Raw genomic sequence first — 17,905 nt, 5'->3', positions numbered from 1 at the left:
AATGTTGGATACAGCCCAATGTACTTCACAAAGTGCCCCTCCCATAAACTTTCTTGAGTATATACCTTTGACTGAAGGAAATATGTGCTGCCCCAAGTCATCTATTTGTTTCCTTAATTTCTACCCCACTTTATTTAAAAAAAAAATACTCTATTCAGTCGCTTCTCTTAAAAGCACAGAGCCAAAACCAGTAAAAGCCATAAATTTTGTATTGTGTGAAGTAGGTTCTTATTGTTCCTGCCCTGAATTTACCACCGCACAACTTCCTGAGTTACCGTATTATGCAAGGAACAGAAAAAATCCTGTCATGACCATCTCCCTCCTCCTCTGCCCCCAGAGCATGGCAGTTCCTTGGCTGTTGGCACAAACTCCTTCCCGAGTGCCTCAGCCAGCAGTTAGTGCCTTTTTTCCCTTTTCTTTTTTTTAAAGTGTTTTGATGGGTGAACAAGACTCAGAGCCCAGTGAACTGAGTTCAGCCCTGCAGGGTTGCCTGCAGCGCTTCATTTGCTTGTTCCAGTTTGGAGGCCAGATTTAGGGACATTTTTTAAAAATGTGTGGATTCTTGAATGTGTATAATTTCCCAATAATTTGTTTACCACTACGTTTTGTAAGCTGGGGGGGGGGGGCATTTCCAGGCTGGTGGCCACATTTGTCTCCCCACCCAAGGTGGGTGGGGGGAAAGCCAGAGATATACAGGGGTAGACATACATCTCTATCCTCCATCCAGGCAGGTAAGAAGCAGACGGATTCAAAAAATACCCAAGGAGAGGCCTAGAGGACCAATTTCTCCTCCTCAGACCTGGACTTCCCAATCCCTGTTGTCTAAAGGAGCTTCTCTGCCTACATCTCTGGGAAGCTTGCAGGGCAGGACATGGGGTGGAGAGCCAGCGACCAACCAGATCTTGCTGAACTCTCATTGTTCCTGACCATTGTGGCTGGGGGTGATGGGGCTTGGAGTTGAGTGATGTCTCAAGGGCCACAGGTTCCTCACCCCATACGTGGGTTTTTCCGGGTAGCAAACCAGGCAACATAGCCAGCCCTGACTGTACAGGATGTGATGCAACCCACCAGTTCCCATGACTAAAGCAAGTTAAAGTTCTCTTGGATGTGATGACTCAGTTTTCTTGCATATGATGTACTGGGAAGAGTTTAACCTTAGATTCTTTGGTTGAGGTCACTCAGGGCATGCCCATGGTACGTTAAGCCAGAGGTGTGCAGATTTAAACCTTTGGTACAGTAGGCTGTTTTCAATACACACACTGTCTGTCCTCCAAGTTCAAGGACACATTCAAGCTAGGCAAAAACAGTTAAGGAGTGTGTCAAGGAGGACCAGTGAGACCTAGGAAAAGTTCCCAGGGCCAAACAGAGGAGCCTGGAGGCCCACATTTGACCTCTGTCTTGAGGTTTCCCTACCTTCTCTTAAAGAGGCATGCTATGGATGTGCAAGCAGGACTTCTGGCCCCAAAAGTGTCTTGTTTCTGAAGAAAGCAGACCTTTAAAACCCTAGACATGAATAAGGTTTCCCGTTTTGCAACAGTTTCCCTGAAGAGGCTTGCATACTCTGCCTGGTTGCTAAAACAATTAAAAGGCATATTGTCTAGAGTTTATACTAGAGTTGCTGGAAACTGCAGGAGTGCTTTTATGTTCGGATCCTGCTTATGGTGTTCCCACAGGCATCTCGTAGGCCACTGTGAGAACAGGATGCTGAACTAGATGGGCACTGGCTCTATTTACATTCTTAGGCAGAAGGTCCTTATGACTCTGTATAAGGCAGCTTCACATGTCCCTAATGGTAATGGGACCCCTGACCATAAGGTCCAGTCGTGGCCGACTCTGGAGTTGCAGCGCTCATCTCGCTTTATTGGCCGAGGGAGCCGGCGTACAGCTTCCGAGTCATGTGGCCAGCAGGACTAAGCTGCTTCTGGCGAACCAGAGCAGTGCACAGAAACGCCTTCTACCTTCCCACCGGAGTGGTACCTATTTATCTACTTGCACTTTGACGTGCTTTCGAACTGCTAGGTTGGCAGGAGCAGGGATCGAGCAATGGGAGCTCACCCCGTCGCAGGGATTCAAACCGCCGACCTTCTGATCGGCAAGTCCTAGGCTCTGTGGTTTAATCCACAGCGCCACCCTTCGCATGTCCCTACATGCATTCTAAATCTAGTCCCTCTTGATGCTTCAATGTTCCGTTCACTCTCTCTTCCCCTGGGTAGCCTCGGCATTGTTCTGGCTCTTAATGCTATTTGCTTTGGGCAAGGTTTATCCAGGCTTGGTTAAAGAAAAGATTCCCTGAACTTTTATTTTTTGCTCGGTTTTTAATTTTTGGCTTACGCTAAGATTTTGCGAGGGCATATTGTATCCGATTGCGCAGCCGAGTGAGCGAGCACACTGAGGTCTGACGCAGCACGGCAGGTTGGCTAGTAGCGCAGAGGGAGCTGGCTTGCCGCACCGGGAATCGGAACCCCACACAATGGCACCCAGTCACTATGGCCAGGCTGCGGGCCAAGAGTTACCCAATTTGGGTCAACTGACCGTTGGCGAAGGAGGCAAAGGCATGCTTGTTCACCTCAGCGTGGGGCATGTGAGGACGTGCTCCCTGTCGGAGGGGTGCTCTGCTTTCTGATAATTGCGTAGCAAGGCTTGTCTTTGTCCCTTGGCATGCCTGGAAGGAATCATCTGGGTTTGCTGCAAGGGCAAACACTCTTGCGACAATTGCTAAACTGTGTGGCAGTTGACGTGCACGGTGCCTCAAATGTCCCCCGTCATTAGCTTCCCTCTTAATGACTCGTCCCCCTGTTTCCCTCTTCTCTGCAGAAGGGAATGAAGACCAGTAACCGGAACTGAAAAGCAAGTGGGAAGTCTTTCTCAAGTGAGGGCTTAAGCAACTGTCTATTATTATTATTATTAAGAAAATACACCTGCCTGAGCATCCCCACCTGAACTGCTCATCCCACTGCCCCCAAAATGGAAGAAAATTGGGGAGCCATTGCTTACATGTGTGCTTTGCGTGATTCTGAGTTTAGGCAAGCATAGGACTGGAGTGAAGATTTCTAAGCTAAGGGCTTCTCTGTAAACCCTTTTGCTGTAAGTTGCCTTGCACCGTGAAAATCAGTCCAAAAATAAAATCTGCAGAGACAACTAAACACCATGAGTGTAGAACATACTAGCTTTCTTGGCTAAATGTAAAACTTGGGCAAGTTTTGGCTACTGTTCGTAGTAAAGGCTCACAAGCTTGTGATCCGCATGTTTAGGTGCCCTGTGGAAATCTCCGTACTTAACCCTGTACTTTTTAGTTTATCTTCTGACAATAGAGCCCAGGGTTGGGGTTATCGAAGAATCTACCAAGGCCCTAACCTGTGCCCTGTGACTTCCACAGTACATTGTGGGTGCAGTATAAAACATTTTCCCATTCTTAGCAGTCTTGCCTAGGGCCCATGATTTTCACAGTAGTGTGCCAACTTTCATGCTAGTTCTGAAGAGGAATTACTCCCCTCCACCTATCGCACGAGAAAGACAAGAATGTCTTGGTTGAGATAAAGCTGTCTGTGCTTTGATTATATAGCTAATGTGGTGCAGTGGTTAAAGGGGATGGATTTGGACCTGAGGGACTGGCATTCGGTGTTTGAAACTCCCTTGTTCTAGGCGCATTTTGCGAAAGCAGTGTCTGAGCTCTGGGGGCATTACTGCGCCTAAGATTTCAGATTAAAACTGCAGAGTGGAAGGAAAGGAGGACTTTTTTCTGCCTCCCCACTTCCAGCTACTCTCTGAAGACCAGAGAAGAGACCCTCTTAAGAATATTAGGGGGTTGGGCAGGGGAAGGGCTAAACTTGTGTGGAAAAAATGAAGATGATATTTTAGCTGCAGTTCATTCGTTTTCAGCTTTGTATTCTTCTTATAAAAAAGTGCCTAGACATTCCGTTGTTGCGCCCACAACCTAGGTTTAAAGTGCCATTTAGCTCCTAGCTTTCATATCTCGGTTTCTAACACTGTTGGCGTTCAAATCTACACTCAGCCATGAAGCTTGCTGGGTGACCTGGGGCCAGTCACTGCCCTTCAGCCTAACCTACAGGGTGTTACAACAATAATATGGAGAGGGGGAGAGCCATGTACCTTGAGATCCTTGGAGGAAAGGTGGGATATAAAGAGCAAATAAATAACAAAACAGTCCCATTTTCCAGCATTTTTTGTTTGGGATGGGTATGGATTGAGAGCCTCTGATTGCTGTGTTGCTGCATAAGTAAAGCATCTGGAGCTGCGATGCTGTTGGCTTGTTCACCTTCTTCTGAGCACGTCCAAAGTTCTGCATGTGGCCTTTCTGTTGAAGGCTCTGTAATTGCCTCGGAAGCTTGTCAAGCCTTCTGATAAGGACACAGTGACCCAACATACCCAGGACTTGCCGCAGTAGTCTCGGTGGGATGCAAGTTAAACAGCAAAAAGTGTAAAACCAGTCTTGTGGTGCTTCCTGTCTAGTTTTCCACCAGTTCCTTGTAGGCACCAAGTTTTTGTGCAGGCAAAGCTTGAAAAAGAAGAATGGGACTTACTAACGGAGAGAGTGCAAGAGCCGCTCGCCCACCAATGTCTTTTGAGGGGAGGACAAAATTTCTTCTTACTCACTATTTTCAGCTACATGTAATAGGTAAAGGTAAAGGTACCCCTGCCTTGCCAGACTCTAGGGTTGTGCGCTCATCTCACTCTATAGGCCGGGAGCCAGCGCTGTCCGCAGACACCTCCGGGTCACGTGGCCAGCGTGACAAGCTGCATCTGGCGAGCCAGCGCAGCACACGGAACGCCGTTTACCTTCCCGCTGGTAAGCGGTCCCTATTTATCTACTTGCACCCGGAGGTGCTTTCGAACTGCTAGGTTGGCCGGCGCTGGGACCGAACGATGGGAGCGCACCCCGCCGCGGGGATTTGAACCATGCGATTCGAACTGCGGGGATTCGAACCATGCGATCGGCAAGTCCTAGGCGCTGAGGCTTTACCCACAGCGCCACCCGCACATGTAATAGAAGTGGCCATTTGTGGAGTGAGTGTGCCGATGTGAGTTACCATGCTGGTTCTTCTTTAATATATTTTTTTAAAGGCTGCTGATCTCTTTCTCTTCACTGTCTTTCTCTCTTGCACTAATAATACTTTGCACTAACGCCTCTCCCCCCACCCCGCCTCGCAGCTGGCTTCATAAAGTCGCCGCTGTCTCAAAAGAAGCTGACGGAGGACAGTGTGGAGCTGCACTGCGAGGCTGTCGGTAGCCCCATCCCCGAGATCCAGTGGTGGTTCGAGGGGGCCGAGCCCAACGAGACAGCCGTCCAGCTGTGGGACGGGGCCTGGCAGGACCGGGTCAAAATCAACGCCACCTACAAGCAGCACTCCACCAGCGCCATCTACGTCACCAACCTCACGCTCAACGACTCGGGCACCTACGAGTGCCGGGCCAGCAACGACCCCGACCGCAACCACTTGTCGAAGAGCCCCAAAGTCAAGTGGATCCGTTCCCAGGCGAACGTGATTGTCATTGAGCGTGAGTGGCAGTTGCCCCAATCCCCCTTGGCGGTGGCATTTGCTTGGACACAGCCGTGTCTCTTAGCTTTGCCACGCCCCCGCCACCCCTTTCACCCATGTCCCATGGCTTCCCGAGAACCCTGCTGCACCTTCCCGCCCTAACTGTGTAGAAATCCAAGAGACCTCCCCTCTCCACCCGCATCCTCCCCTTCACTCCTGGCGAGTGGCCCTACTCAAAAAGGGTTGTAACTTCCCCATCAGAACCACACCGTCCTGACCGATCCCTCTGGCTTCTGGACCCTGAATGCCAACGTTGTCCTCCTTGGTGTTCCTTTTCCGAAATGCAAAATTGAAAGTGGCTCTGCTTTTGGCGGCCTCCAGCAAACCAACCTCTTTTCATCTCGTTTTCCTGCGTATCTCTCTTTCTGTATACACACACAGTCTTGCTTCCCCCCCACCCCTGCTTTTGATATGCTTTCCAACCTTTGCTAGAGGTTACTGGTTGTCGCGAGCTGGATTGAAACGGTCTTGTTTTGCTTGTGGTGTAATTGCAACCGTTTTTGAAATGGCCGTAGCACTGTCTCTGCGCAGCACTGGGTGGGGGAACGCGTCTAGTTGTTTGTGCTGTGGAACAACCAGTTTTAGCTTCTTTGCCTCCTCCCCCTTTCTCTCCTCCCCCTTCCCCCCACCCTGTGCTGAGCTGAAAGTCCAGATTGTCCAGCAGCAAGAGAAACGGCTTGTCTCTTGTGGCCGAAGCGCTGAGCAAGCAAATTGAATTTGACGTGCCTCAGTTTGGATTCTTTTACAAAAGGAAGTGTCCTCCCTTGCTCGTTGCCCTCTTGTCAGTGGTTTTCAAATTCCGTTTGGCAGTGCATCTGCTTTGCATGCAGGGAAAAATCCCAGGGTCGTTCCGCAGTGGCAGCATCTCCAGGTAGGGAATGCCCCCCCCTGCCTGAAACCATGGAGAACCTGACTCAGTAGAAATCAGCTTCCTGTGTTCCTTGGAAGCTTATTGGGGGTTCCTTAATGGGAAGATCCATAAAGACAGATATTAAAGCTTTCTTTCCCTGTGATGCTCAGGAATGGGTTTACAGTACACACTCTACTCTTATGGGCTGATGGTGCCACCCAGCAGAGCTGGCCAAGAGCCACTTATGAACTGTACACAGGCACCAGGCTTGTGGGATCTGCTTTTAATTTTTATTGGCACTCCCAAGATTCACCAACCAACAGAACATGGGGCTATATGTTTAGGGTTGTATCCAACCCCAGTTAAGGGACATACATGACTTAGGGCCATTAATTTCAGTGGGTTCACTCCGAGTGTGACAGAGTTGGATACAGCATTTAAATGCAAGAATTTTGGAGTCCAGGGATTTGTTTTCGAAATTCAGAACCAAACTGAGCTCAGAGTCCTTCCACGCAGCAGTCTTTACCCTGAGTTTCCTTCCTATCAGCAGCATGGTTTAGGGCAGGGAAGAATTCAGTTTGCAACTGGGAGTCAGGCATCGCTTTGCCAATTTACTGCAAGTCCCCCAGAGGTTTTATCGGTAGGTCCATATTTATCTTTCGCACCCACCCCCAGTTGCTTCTGTGGTGGACTGGGAATTCCCTGCCAGGTGTCCAGAGCTCAGTGCAAGAAACAAGACTCTAAATGTCAAACTTTGAAAACCACTGCTGTATTGATGGCTGGAAAAATAAATAATAATAATGTTTCTTGGTAAATGGAAATATCCTTTTCGAAGAGGCAAATCGCAAGAGTGTCTTTCAGCCCTGTAGAGTCCCCTGTCTCTGAGGAGAAAGGGCTGGGTGGGGGATTTGTCAAGTATCTGTTTGAGGGTGGGGGAATGTCTGCAAAATTTGCCTTGAAACTCTGTTTGGCCACAATATGCTTATCTGGGTGCTCCAGGGATTCGTTTTAAGGTGGGGGCAAAGCTGCCTGTTTTAACTGATACCTCTTCAAAGGTTTGGGTCCCTGTTTCCAGGTGGTTTCATATACAATGGCTCCTTCTCAGGCCAGTATAGGGCATGACCGTTTACTCGCTGGCTGCAGCGAATTCCCCCAGAAAAAAAGAGCAAATGTAAAACCTGTCACATGAGACCCAAGCATTGAGAACAAGTGGTCCTTGGGCGCAGACCAGTTGCTGTAAGTTGCCTTCCTTGCCAGCATTTCACTGCACTTCAAAAGGTGCTGAGTAGGAATATCCCTCTGGCACCCAGAGCATGGCAGCTGGCAGTTCTGCTACCACCAAAGTTGCCGGCCTCCTCGCCATACCTCCAGCTTCAAGAATCTCAGCAGACTGCTGCTGCTACCTGGCCATTTTGTAAATTGTTTTACACATGCAGAGCAGGTGGTGGTGCAGTTTCACTTCATGAGAGTCGCTTGACAGAATCCAAGATGTTTGGGTGTGGGTGGAGTGTGTGTACCGAATGCCTAATTCCTCTTTAACACGCCCCCCCCCCATAAACCCACAAACTTTGTACCCAGAAGAAATGATGCAAACTCTCCAGATGTGCATGTGAATCTGCTTGACTACTTCTCAATCTTGGTAGCAATCATTGGCATCGGACTGGACTGGAATAGCCGTGAGCATGGGAATCTGCCTCTGCCTCCTAAGCTCTCTGGAGGCTTGTGCTGGAACCCATTTGGGGCTCACTTTACGTTTTCACAGTCATATGACCAACGAACACATACTTGAGGCTTTAAGGTTAGGTGCTAGGCAAAGCCTAGGCTAGGCCCTTACCCATGCCATTGCCCTCAAGATGCTTTGGATTACAACTCCCATGTAAGCTCCAGCCAGCACACTGGGAGCTGTAGTCCAATGCCTCTGGAAGGCAGTTTGGGGAAGGGCAGGCCTAGAAACAAGCCATTATGTGACAAGTAGGCCACTTTACCTCTGCTTACAGGTGACTGAACTCCACGCTGCAACGGTGTCCTCTCCCACCACCCCTTTCTCTTCTGAAAGCAGCCCGCCTTGGCTACGTCTTCCTAACTTTCTCTCTTGCCTTCATTCTTTCCCCCCAAAATATCGACAACGCAGGGGCCAAAATCTCAGCCACTCCCGAGGTGACTGCCGGCTCAAACGTGATCATTTCCTGCAACATCACCGAACCGCCAACCGCCGTCAAAGGCCACTACTGGGAGAAGGGGGGAACGAGGCTTGATACGAATGAGACTTCACCAGAATTTACCTCATACCTGTAGGTATCTTTTAATATATATTTTTGCCGGGTGGGGGAGGCATTGTTTAACATGTTCTCTTCCATGCCTACAAGCTCTCTGGGTGAACAATTCTTTCTAAATCCAGAACAGAGCAGATAAGTCTATTATGAACGTAAGCAAAGCCTGGCTGAATCAGGCCAATGGCCCATCTAGTCCAGCATCTTGTTCTCACAGGAGCCAACCAGATGTCTATTATGGGAAGCCTGCAGGCAGGAGGACCCAAGGGCAACGTCAAACTTTTGTTAAAAAAACAAGAAAGGGCTTGAATGTATTGGTGCTGCCTGAAAGAATCCGCTGCAGGGCAGGCTGAGAGACTGACTGGCCCAAAGACACCCAGTGAGCTTCATGACTGAGTGGGGATCCGAAACTGGGTCTTTCGGGTCATAGTCCAACCCTCGAATCAATACAGGCAACTCCCCATTTACGCAGGGGTTACATTCCAAAGCACTGCACATTTAAGTGATGAAACTGCATATTTTGGGAACACCAAAGCCTCTGGAAACGCTTGAAAAAACCAGCAGTGCTCCTTGGGTTGCACTTGCAAAGGCTTGTGGGATTGCTAGGTGCTGCTTTTGCACCAGTTTGCTATTTTCATACTATTTTGGGGGGCCATTTTTTCCACTTCCAGGTTTGCGGTGATATGCATGTCTTGAACACACATAAATGGAGAGCTGACTCTCAATAATGCTCCTCGAGGCAAACCAAAACTTTAGGGTCACCTCCTTGTTTTTCTTTCCCTCCAACACCATCTCATGCTCATACGGAAGCTGCCAAATCAGATCATTGGTCCACCTGGTCTGTCTCTCAGCCCCACCTGGGTATACTGTAAGGATTTGAACCCAGCACCTTCTGAGCAACAGCCCATAAATTTAGTTGGAAGGCAAGCCCCATTGTTTTCAGTATTGCATATTCTCTGGTAAGTGCACAGGATTGCAGCTTGACCTTGACTTTGCCATGGGGAGTCCCTTCTGTCCTCATCAATGCCAAACATTGGAGCTCTGGAAGGGAACAGCTTCTTGTTTTGATGTTGTCCAATGGAGCCTCTTGGAACATCCCTCCAGTCCCAGCCTCTTCCTGTCTAACTTCAGCTAGTGGGGGTAGAACGAATTATTTCCCTTCTGAAGCTCAATGCAAAGCGTGTGAGAGAGGCTGGGTGTTGTTCTTTTCTGCCTGAGAGCAGTAAAACACACCCTGTGGCAAAGTCAACAAGCAGAAGTGCGGGTTCCCTGTTTGCCTTGCTTTATTATTGCACTTGTCCTGAAGAGCATTTGGGTCCCCTTAGGTCCCCTAAGGGACGCGGGTGGCGCTGTGGGTTAAACCACAGAGCCTAGGTCTTGCCGATCAGAAGGTCACGGTTCGATTCCCCGCGACAGAGTGAGTTCCCGTTGCTCAGTCCCAGCTCCTGCCCACCTAGCAGTTCGAAAGCATGTTACATTGCAAGTAGATCAATAGGTACCACTCTGGCGGGAAGGTAAACGGCGTTTCTGTGCGCTGCTCTGGTTCTCCAGAAGTGGCTTAGTCCTGCTGGCCACATGATCCGGAAGCTGTACGCCGGATCCCTCAGCCAATAAAGCGAGATGAGCGCCGCAACCCCAGAGTCAGCCACGACTGGACCTAATAGTCAGGGGTCCCTTTACCTTTACCTAGGTCCCCTAAAGGAGGGGCAGGGAACCTTTTTTTCAGCCCAAGGTTCTGAGCTGTCTCCTGAGGGTCATGAGCCAGTGGTGAGGTGGGTGAGAGTCAAAAGTGGGCAGAGTAGCACATCTGTGTACAGTACACTAGTTTCTATGCACACCACCTTTCTGTGTCCTCCATCCAGGCAAGGGAAAGTCTTACTCAAGAGTTAAGGACACTTTTCCGGCCAGTCAGAAACACTTGAAGAGGTTATGAATCAGGCTGGGTGATGGGTGTAGCCTTGGGAGATTCTCTAGGGCCACATTCAGCACCCTTTTCCTGAGCCTTAAAAGGCTTCTATCTAATTCTAATTGCAGTGTAACGGGGTTTAGCAGTATTTTGCCAGGACTGCTAGGGAAGGGAGAGTAGGGCGAGACCCCATTTTTAGAAGATCATAAACTCCTCCTCTAGAGGAGAAGGCGGCACATGCTGTTCCTCTCAAGTCCTGCTCCTAACCTGCGTGTACAACTCTGCATTCTGGCTGTGCGTTGCTGGTGTTTGATAACTGGCTCAACAATGAAAGGTTCCGTCAGGCAGCCTCGTTGAAACAAAGGAATAAACCCATTGGGGAGAGTGTAGGAATGCTTGCTGCTGCGGGGCCCCCTGTGGAGCCTTTGTGCACCGTGCCAACTTAAAAAAAACACACAACCCCAACACAATGCCTTTTCCTGGTAAACAAGATACAGAGATCGGGAGAAAGTGACCTCAGTTATTCAGCCTCTTTGTGAGACCCACGGCAGGTAGCATTCCCTTCTATCGGCCTCCCCCTTTACAAGAAATGAGATTCAGACTAAAGAACAGGAAGCACTATCTGACAGTAAGAGCTGTGAGACAGTGGGATGGACTCCCTCAGGAGGTTGTGGACTCTCCTTCCTCTGGGGTCTTTAAGCAGAGGTTGGATGGCCATCCATCATGATGGCCCATCAGAGCCAGTGTGGTGTAGTGGTTAAGAGCAGTGGATCGTAATCTGGGGAACCGGGTTCGCTTCCCCGCTCCTCCACATGCAGCTGCTGGGTGTCGTTGGGCCAGTCACACTTCTTTGAAGTCTCTCAGCCCCACTCACCTCACAGAGTGTTTGTTGTGGGAGAGGAAGGGAAAGGAGAATGTTAGCCGCTTTGAGACTCCTTCGGGTAGTGATAAAGCAGGATATCAAATCCAAACTCCTCCTCCTCTTCTTCTTCATGGATCCTTTAGTTGAGATTCCTGCTTTGCCGGTGGTTGGACAACCATTTGTGGTTCCTTCCAATTCTGTGATTCTATGAACAGCTTGACTCAGTCAGATTCTCTGCTTATATTTCAACACACCACTTCCTACGTTTTTCCTCTCATGCTGAAGGGCAGAGGGCCAAATGCTCTTTGTGCGGACTGATTTGCCGTGCAAGAGTGTGTGAGAGATTGTACACCTTGCATTCTGAATCTCGGGGATAGGATCCCCACAGAAAAAGAACCTTCACTTGTAGGTCCAATGTCACATTTCCGTCCGCCTTCGAAGCATCCCCACGACAGCCTCATTGCCCTGGACGTCTGGGTTCCTGTGAACTGAAATGCCAGCCCCTGCTTCAATGGCGGTGTGGACTGTCCACCCCCATTAGTCTCCCTCTTGCCCACCCATCCCGCTGGCAGAAGTCCATCTGGCGGGAGAGGAGTCACGTCCTTTTCCACGCAGCAGCCGAGCAGACGTGCCTCTCTCCCCATAGCAACAGGGAGCTGAGTGAGGATTAAAAGTATTTATCTTTCCCCCGCCCCCAGCAACCCTCTCTCATGCCCTCAATTCTCTGACTGGGCTCTCTGTCTGCGTGTGTTGAAATCAGGGGGAAGAGGAAAGAGCTCCTGACCTGCTTGAGATCTAACAAAATGGGGGCCTTCCCCCTGTGTTGTCGTCATCTCTCCCCCACCCACCCCCGGAATGTTCTGCCTCCCTTTTGTACAGCACAGCAACCCTCCCTCCCCAAAATAATTGATATGGTGTGTGTTTGTGTTTGGGAGGTCTGGCTAATCCATGAAATCCGGTCTGAACAAGCTTCCTAACTGGGATGCCATTGCCTCTCTGGGCTCAAGGTGGATAAATATTTTCTTCCCACCCCGCCAAGTGATTTCCCCTTCCTGTGTCCCTGATTTTTTTAAAGCTCCTTTTTTGTGTGTGGGAATCTCAATCTCTTGGTGGCGGAGGGGGTGGATTCTGAATGAAATTTGCCTCCTGCCCTCTCATCACATTGGACTCAGTTCCTCTTGTAGCCTCTTCTGGGAGATTACTCAGGAGTAAATATATTAGGCCTCTCCCCCCCCCCCCCATTTGACTTGCCTTTTCACTTGGGGAGGTGATCACAGACACAGGGTTAAACTTGGGCAAGATGACAGGATTGCTGTTTGCCACCTACAGCCTGCTGCTAAATGGTTTTGCATTGTGTTATAGTGTTTAGAGTGTCAGACTAAGACCTGGGAGACCAGAGTTCGAATCGCACCTCCCAGCCATAAAGCTCACTGGCTGACCTTGGTGGCAAGTCTCACTGCCTCTTACTGCCAACCTACTTTACAGGGTAGTTGTGAGAATTAAATGAGGGAGGAAAGAAGCCATGTACACCACCCTGAGAAGATTGTGGGATATAAATCTACAGTTGTGACTTGCCCATACCAAAAATAATAATATGAAGGGCAAACACCACCATTGTTGTTGTCGTCGTTGTCGTCTATTGCCTGTCCTCCACCGTATGGTCCCAGGCTGGATGCAACATCAAAACACAAAATTAATTAAAAACAGTTTAAAACAGCTTAAAATTGCAAAATTAAAGTGAGTCCAAGAAAATAAGCACCCCAAGTGACAAAAGTGGGGAAAAAGTGAAGAGATGCATCTTCAGCATTCTCCAGAAGTTATATAATGAAGGTTCTAGGTGCACCTAATTCACCATCCTGTTCTCCCACTGTGGGCTGCTGGCTGCCTTTGAGAAGCCCCCCATTGGGGCATAAAAAGTCAATAGCCCTCTGCTGCTTCTGGCAGCTTGAAATTCCGAGGTAAACTGCCCCATAACCTCTGCCCCATAAGCACTACCTTATATATCTTTAGGCGCTGGCAAAAACATTCCTCTTCAGTCAGGCCTTTGGCTGATTGATATTATGCAGTGGTGGTGGGGGTACAGTTTTGGTGTTTCTGTTTTAACTATATGTGCTTTTATGTTGTGAACTGCCCTGAGATCTTTTGATGGAGGGCAGTATATAAATCGTAAGTAATAAATAAATCAAATAAACCTGGAGGTTCCTTTCAGCTGCCATAGCCAATATTCTTTTTAGACATCTCAGCTAACTGCCATGACCACATCTTGTGGTAGCAAACTCCATAAACAGCAGAAGATGGCTTGAGGGTCACAGACGAGCCCCACATCCCACCCCAGTCTTGGCCCAGAAAAATTAAGGGTGGTGGTGTTCTCATGTAGCGATAACTGGGGTGTGCTCTGCGCGTCTTGCTGCTGACGTGTTTTGTTTCATTCGTTCCAGAATCCCAAAAGTGGACCACGACACCTCAGGGGAGTACCACTGCATCTTCGAAACCGTTCCCCTTTCCAAAGCAACTGTGTACGTGAAAGGTGAGCTCTGCGAGGGAACCCAAACACTTATCCTGCTTCTGCCTTCTCCAGCTGCTGTTGTATCATTGCTAAACGTGGGCCAAAGGATTTTTCTTTTACATGGGCATTTTTGCTGGTGGTTGACCTGCTCCTGGTCCTCTCAACTTCCTGTCCATGTCAAGAAGCATACCTGCTTGCCCTTGTCCTTTGGGCGCTGATGGAGGTGCCTGAGGCTTGTGTCCAACATTCCCTCTGCTCAGAGTAGACCCACTGGGATTAATGGGCACGGCTACTCTTAGGGAAGGGACGCGGGTGGCGCTGTGGGTTAAACCACAGAGCCTAGGACTTGCCGGTCAGAAGGTTGGCGGTTCGAATCCCCGCAATGACGGGGTGAGCTCCCGTTGCTCGGTCCCTGCTCCTGCCCACCTAGCAGTTCAAAAGCACATCAAAGTGCAAGTAGATAAATAGGTACCGCTTCAACGGGAAAGTGAACGGCGTTTCCGTGCGCTGCAGTTTAGTCCTGCTGGCCACATGACCCGGAAGCTGTACGCCGGCTCCCTCGGCCAATAAAGCGAGATGAGCGCCGCAACCCCAGAGTCGGCCACGACTGGGCCTAATGGTCAGGGGTCCCTTTACCTTTACTCTTAGGGAAAGGACACTAGCTCAGTGGTTTGCATTCCAAAGGTACCGTGTTCAGTCCCCAAGGGCATTTGCAAGTATGGCTGGGAGAGAATCTTTGCCTGAAACCCTGGAGGACCACTGCTGATCAGTGTAGACATTACTGATCTAGGTAGACCGGTGGGGTGATTCACTATAAGGCAGCTTCCTTGGGCCCTTTCACTTCATTGGGTCTGCTCTGAGCATGAGCTTGTTGGATGCAATCCCTTTTTGCCTGAAGCTGTTCTACCCTGCTTGCTCCCAGAGCAACTTGCAAAGGTCAGTGGTAATAATAATAATAATAATAATAATAATAATAATAATTAATTAATTTTATTTATATCCCGCCCTCCCCAGCCGAAGCCGGGCTCAGGGCCGCTAACAACAATAAAATAGTACAACATTCTAAAATCATTTTATTATAAAATTAATTCAACTCAAATTGATGGCAACCATTAGGCTAAAGTTCTGTGAAGATTGCCAAAGGAGGGAGTCAGGCTGTGCCCTGGCCAAAGGCCTGGTGGAACAGCTCGGTCTTGCAGGCCCTGCGGAAAGATGTCAAGTCCCGCAGGGCCCTAGTCTCTTGTGGCAGAACGTTCCACCGGATCGGAGCCACCGCCGAAAAAGCCCTGGCTCTAGTTGAGGCCAGCCTAACCTCTCTGTGCCCTGGGACCTTCAGGATGTTTTTGTTTGAAGACCGTAAGTTCCTCTTTGGGACATACCAGGAGAGTAAAGGCGGTTCTTGCCCTCAGGATTGCAGTCTTAAAGATCATCGCTCGGTGAATTGTAGAGTTGGGAAGTGACCACGAGGCTCATCTGGTCCAGCCCCCTGCAATGCAGGAATCTTTCACCCGACGTGGGGAGCGAACCCTCAACCCTGAGATTAAGAGCGTCATGCTCTGCCGACTGGAAGCAGACATGAAAAGAAAGAGTGGGTGGAAGGAGGAAAGTGGGGGAAATGGTAGATTGCCTACTTTGCACACAGAAGATCCCAGGTTCAGTCCATGGCATTTAATGACTGGAGTTTCAATGTATTTTTAATCTTTGTTGGAAGCCGCCTAGAGTGGCTGGGGAAACCCAGCCAGTTGGGCGGGTTATAAATAATAAATTATTATTATTATTATACCATATGTGGCCTGGGGAACCCAGCCATCACCCCCCTTCTGAATCCATGGCAAAACCACTGCCAGCCCATCTAAGCAGCACTGAATCAGAGGAACCAGCCGTCAGACTGTATGATGAGGCAGCTTCAGATGCCCCTGCAGTCTTACAAATGCACCTGTGAAAGTTAGCCTGCATCGGTTTTACTAGCCCATCTGCCTACGTTTTCACCAATGCACGTCGCTCGTGACCTCAATAGCTTGTTGGGGCAGGGAGAGAGAAGGACAGGTTGCTGAAAATCCCCTCCCTCATCGCTAATGCTAATTTTTAACTCGCTTTCATGAGCAGCCAGCTATCCCTGGCCCTTGCTGCTCCCCTGTTCTCCTTGGGCACCTCATTGCCAGCTGTCCCTCATCTTGCTTGCGCCCCTTTTCTTCATTTGCAGTGAAGCCACACGTGTATGCCTACAAAAAGACAGAGCATGGGAACGAGGGGGACACAGGCATGCTGGTCTGCAAGAGCTCCTCGTACCCTCCTGTTACCCAGTGGAGTTGGTTCAGGGTGGTCGGAGATGTGTCCCAGGTGAGTCTCTTGGTCAAACCAAACATTTCTCCACGCTCCACTGCTTCTGTTTCCCTCCCTTTGCAAAGTAGTTCTGTGCAGCGACAGGGAGCAGACCACCCCCGCTTTCTAATTAACACGGCGGCAAATGCAAGGCAGCCTCCGTCTGCACAGGTTTCTTTTGAAGCCAAGGAAGCCTTTGATCGTGTGCAGTGGGGCTTTCTGTGACTCCCACAATGCATAGACCATCTTCCCCACCCCATTTCCTCAAGTGTACCCAAGCAATAAATTGTGGCCTGTACTCAGAACTAATACAACTGAAGCCAGGAGTGAGGCAGGAGCTGCCACCATATCAGCCATGCTTTTTGACCTAGTCACTAGCATGCTTCATGAACCAACCCACTAAAATTAAGGGTGTTGCAGTGGCCAAACGAGAATACAAGGTGGCTCTATTAGCAGATGCCACCCTGCTCTTTTTAAACAGACCCGCAGAACTCAAGCCCTAAATTATGATTGTCCATTAGGCAGTTTGAGCCACCTGATATAAAATTGACCAGTGGAAGCAATGACCAAACAGTAGGGACTAGTAGGCAGCCACCACACAGACTGGCCCTTAAAGATTGATAACTTTACATCCTTAGGTTTCCCATAGCTAGGCAAATTGACCTATACGTGGAAGAAGCACTTGCAAAAATAAATATGGATTTGGGCAGAATGGACTATAAATGTAATTAAGTAAGCATAATTAAGTCAATGTTGTGCTCATGTGTCCTTCAGGATCTCCCACTCATCATCACACAAAATTACTTTCTTGCAAATCAGCCAGCTGTTTTGATTTTGTTTCTCTGGGGGGCTGGCATGTGCCAAACTCCAGCTCCCAGTGACCGACAGTGGCTTTAACCTTCCAAATGTAGCAAAAAACATACCTGATTGCAAAAGTTAGATACCGGCAACAGGAATGAGGCTAGGAAATCTGTTAATGGGCATGGATGGAACAGGATAACCTAGCCCCTCTGTGGAGTTGGGCAGCAGGCTGTAAGCATCCAAGAAACGATCCTTCGGCATTCGAAAGCCAGACCACCCCAAGCACAGGAATTTGCAGCTAGCATCCCTTGAGAAAATTCTGTTAAAATAACCAAATGTCAGAGATGAAAATACTGTCTTTATTTTTTTTTTAAAGGGCATATGATCAGAGAGAGGGGACCTGGGACTCAAGACCGTACGATTATAGTAATTTGGAAAACCTTATAAGCCACAGTATGGTTGTTTTTATAAAATAAATGAGGTGATATTCAAGAACTAATCATGACAGCAGGTCTAAGAAACACTAGAACCTTTGATTATAATGCTACCTGTTCCACAATAGCTTTATTTAAGACCCCTCAACGAAGGTATTCAAAGATGCTTAAAGATTTGGGAAACGGCTGCTTAAGGGGATCAGGTATTTATTCTCTAACCAGCCCCTTGATAAAATCTACAGTCAAACAATGCACTTTTCGCATGCTTAAGTGGTTGCGAAGGTAGAACTTAATCCTTGAAGGGGAACTTTTGCAAACCTGTCCTATTTTGATCTTCAAAGGCAAAATGTTGAAGTCTTGGGTATTGCTAGAACATTTCAGCTGCAGCAAACATCT

At 48.9% G+C, this 17,905-nt stretch overlaps 2 protein-coding genes across 2 annotated transcripts in view; both read left to right on the top strand.

Annotated features, from left to right (window-relative positions):
- The window catches only part of MADCAM1 (mucosal vascular addressin cell adhesion molecule 1), a 113,277-nt gene that overhangs the window by 60,037 nt on the left and 35,335 nt on the right, over window positions 1-17,905 (top strand). The window lies entirely within an intron of this gene.
- The window catches only part of BSG (basigin (Ok blood group)), a 37,995-nt gene that overhangs the window by 9,778 nt on the left and 10,312 nt on the right, over window positions 1-17,905 (top strand). The window contains exons 2-5 of the mRNA XM_083720633.1: window positions 5,170-5,517; window positions 8,540-8,699; window positions 13,885-13,973; window positions 16,156-16,292. Of these exons, the coding sequence (XP_083576759.1) occupies window positions 5,170-5,517; window positions 8,540-8,699; window positions 13,885-13,973; window positions 16,156-16,292 (734 nt within the window). The remainder of the gene's footprint in view (window positions 1-5,169; window positions 5,518-8,539; window positions 8,700-13,884; window positions 13,974-16,155; window positions 16,293-17,905) is intronic.

This window comes from Podarcis gaigeae (genome assembly GCF_964106915.1).
Source record: "Podarcis gaigeae genome assembly, chromosome: 18".
Classification (NCBI taxonomy): Eukaryota; Metazoa; Chordata; class Lepidosauria; order Squamata; family Lacertidae; genus Podarcis; species Podarcis gaigeae.
The sequence above is the reverse complement of the archived record's forward strand: the minus strand, read 5'-3'. Positions and strand labels throughout refer to the sequence as shown.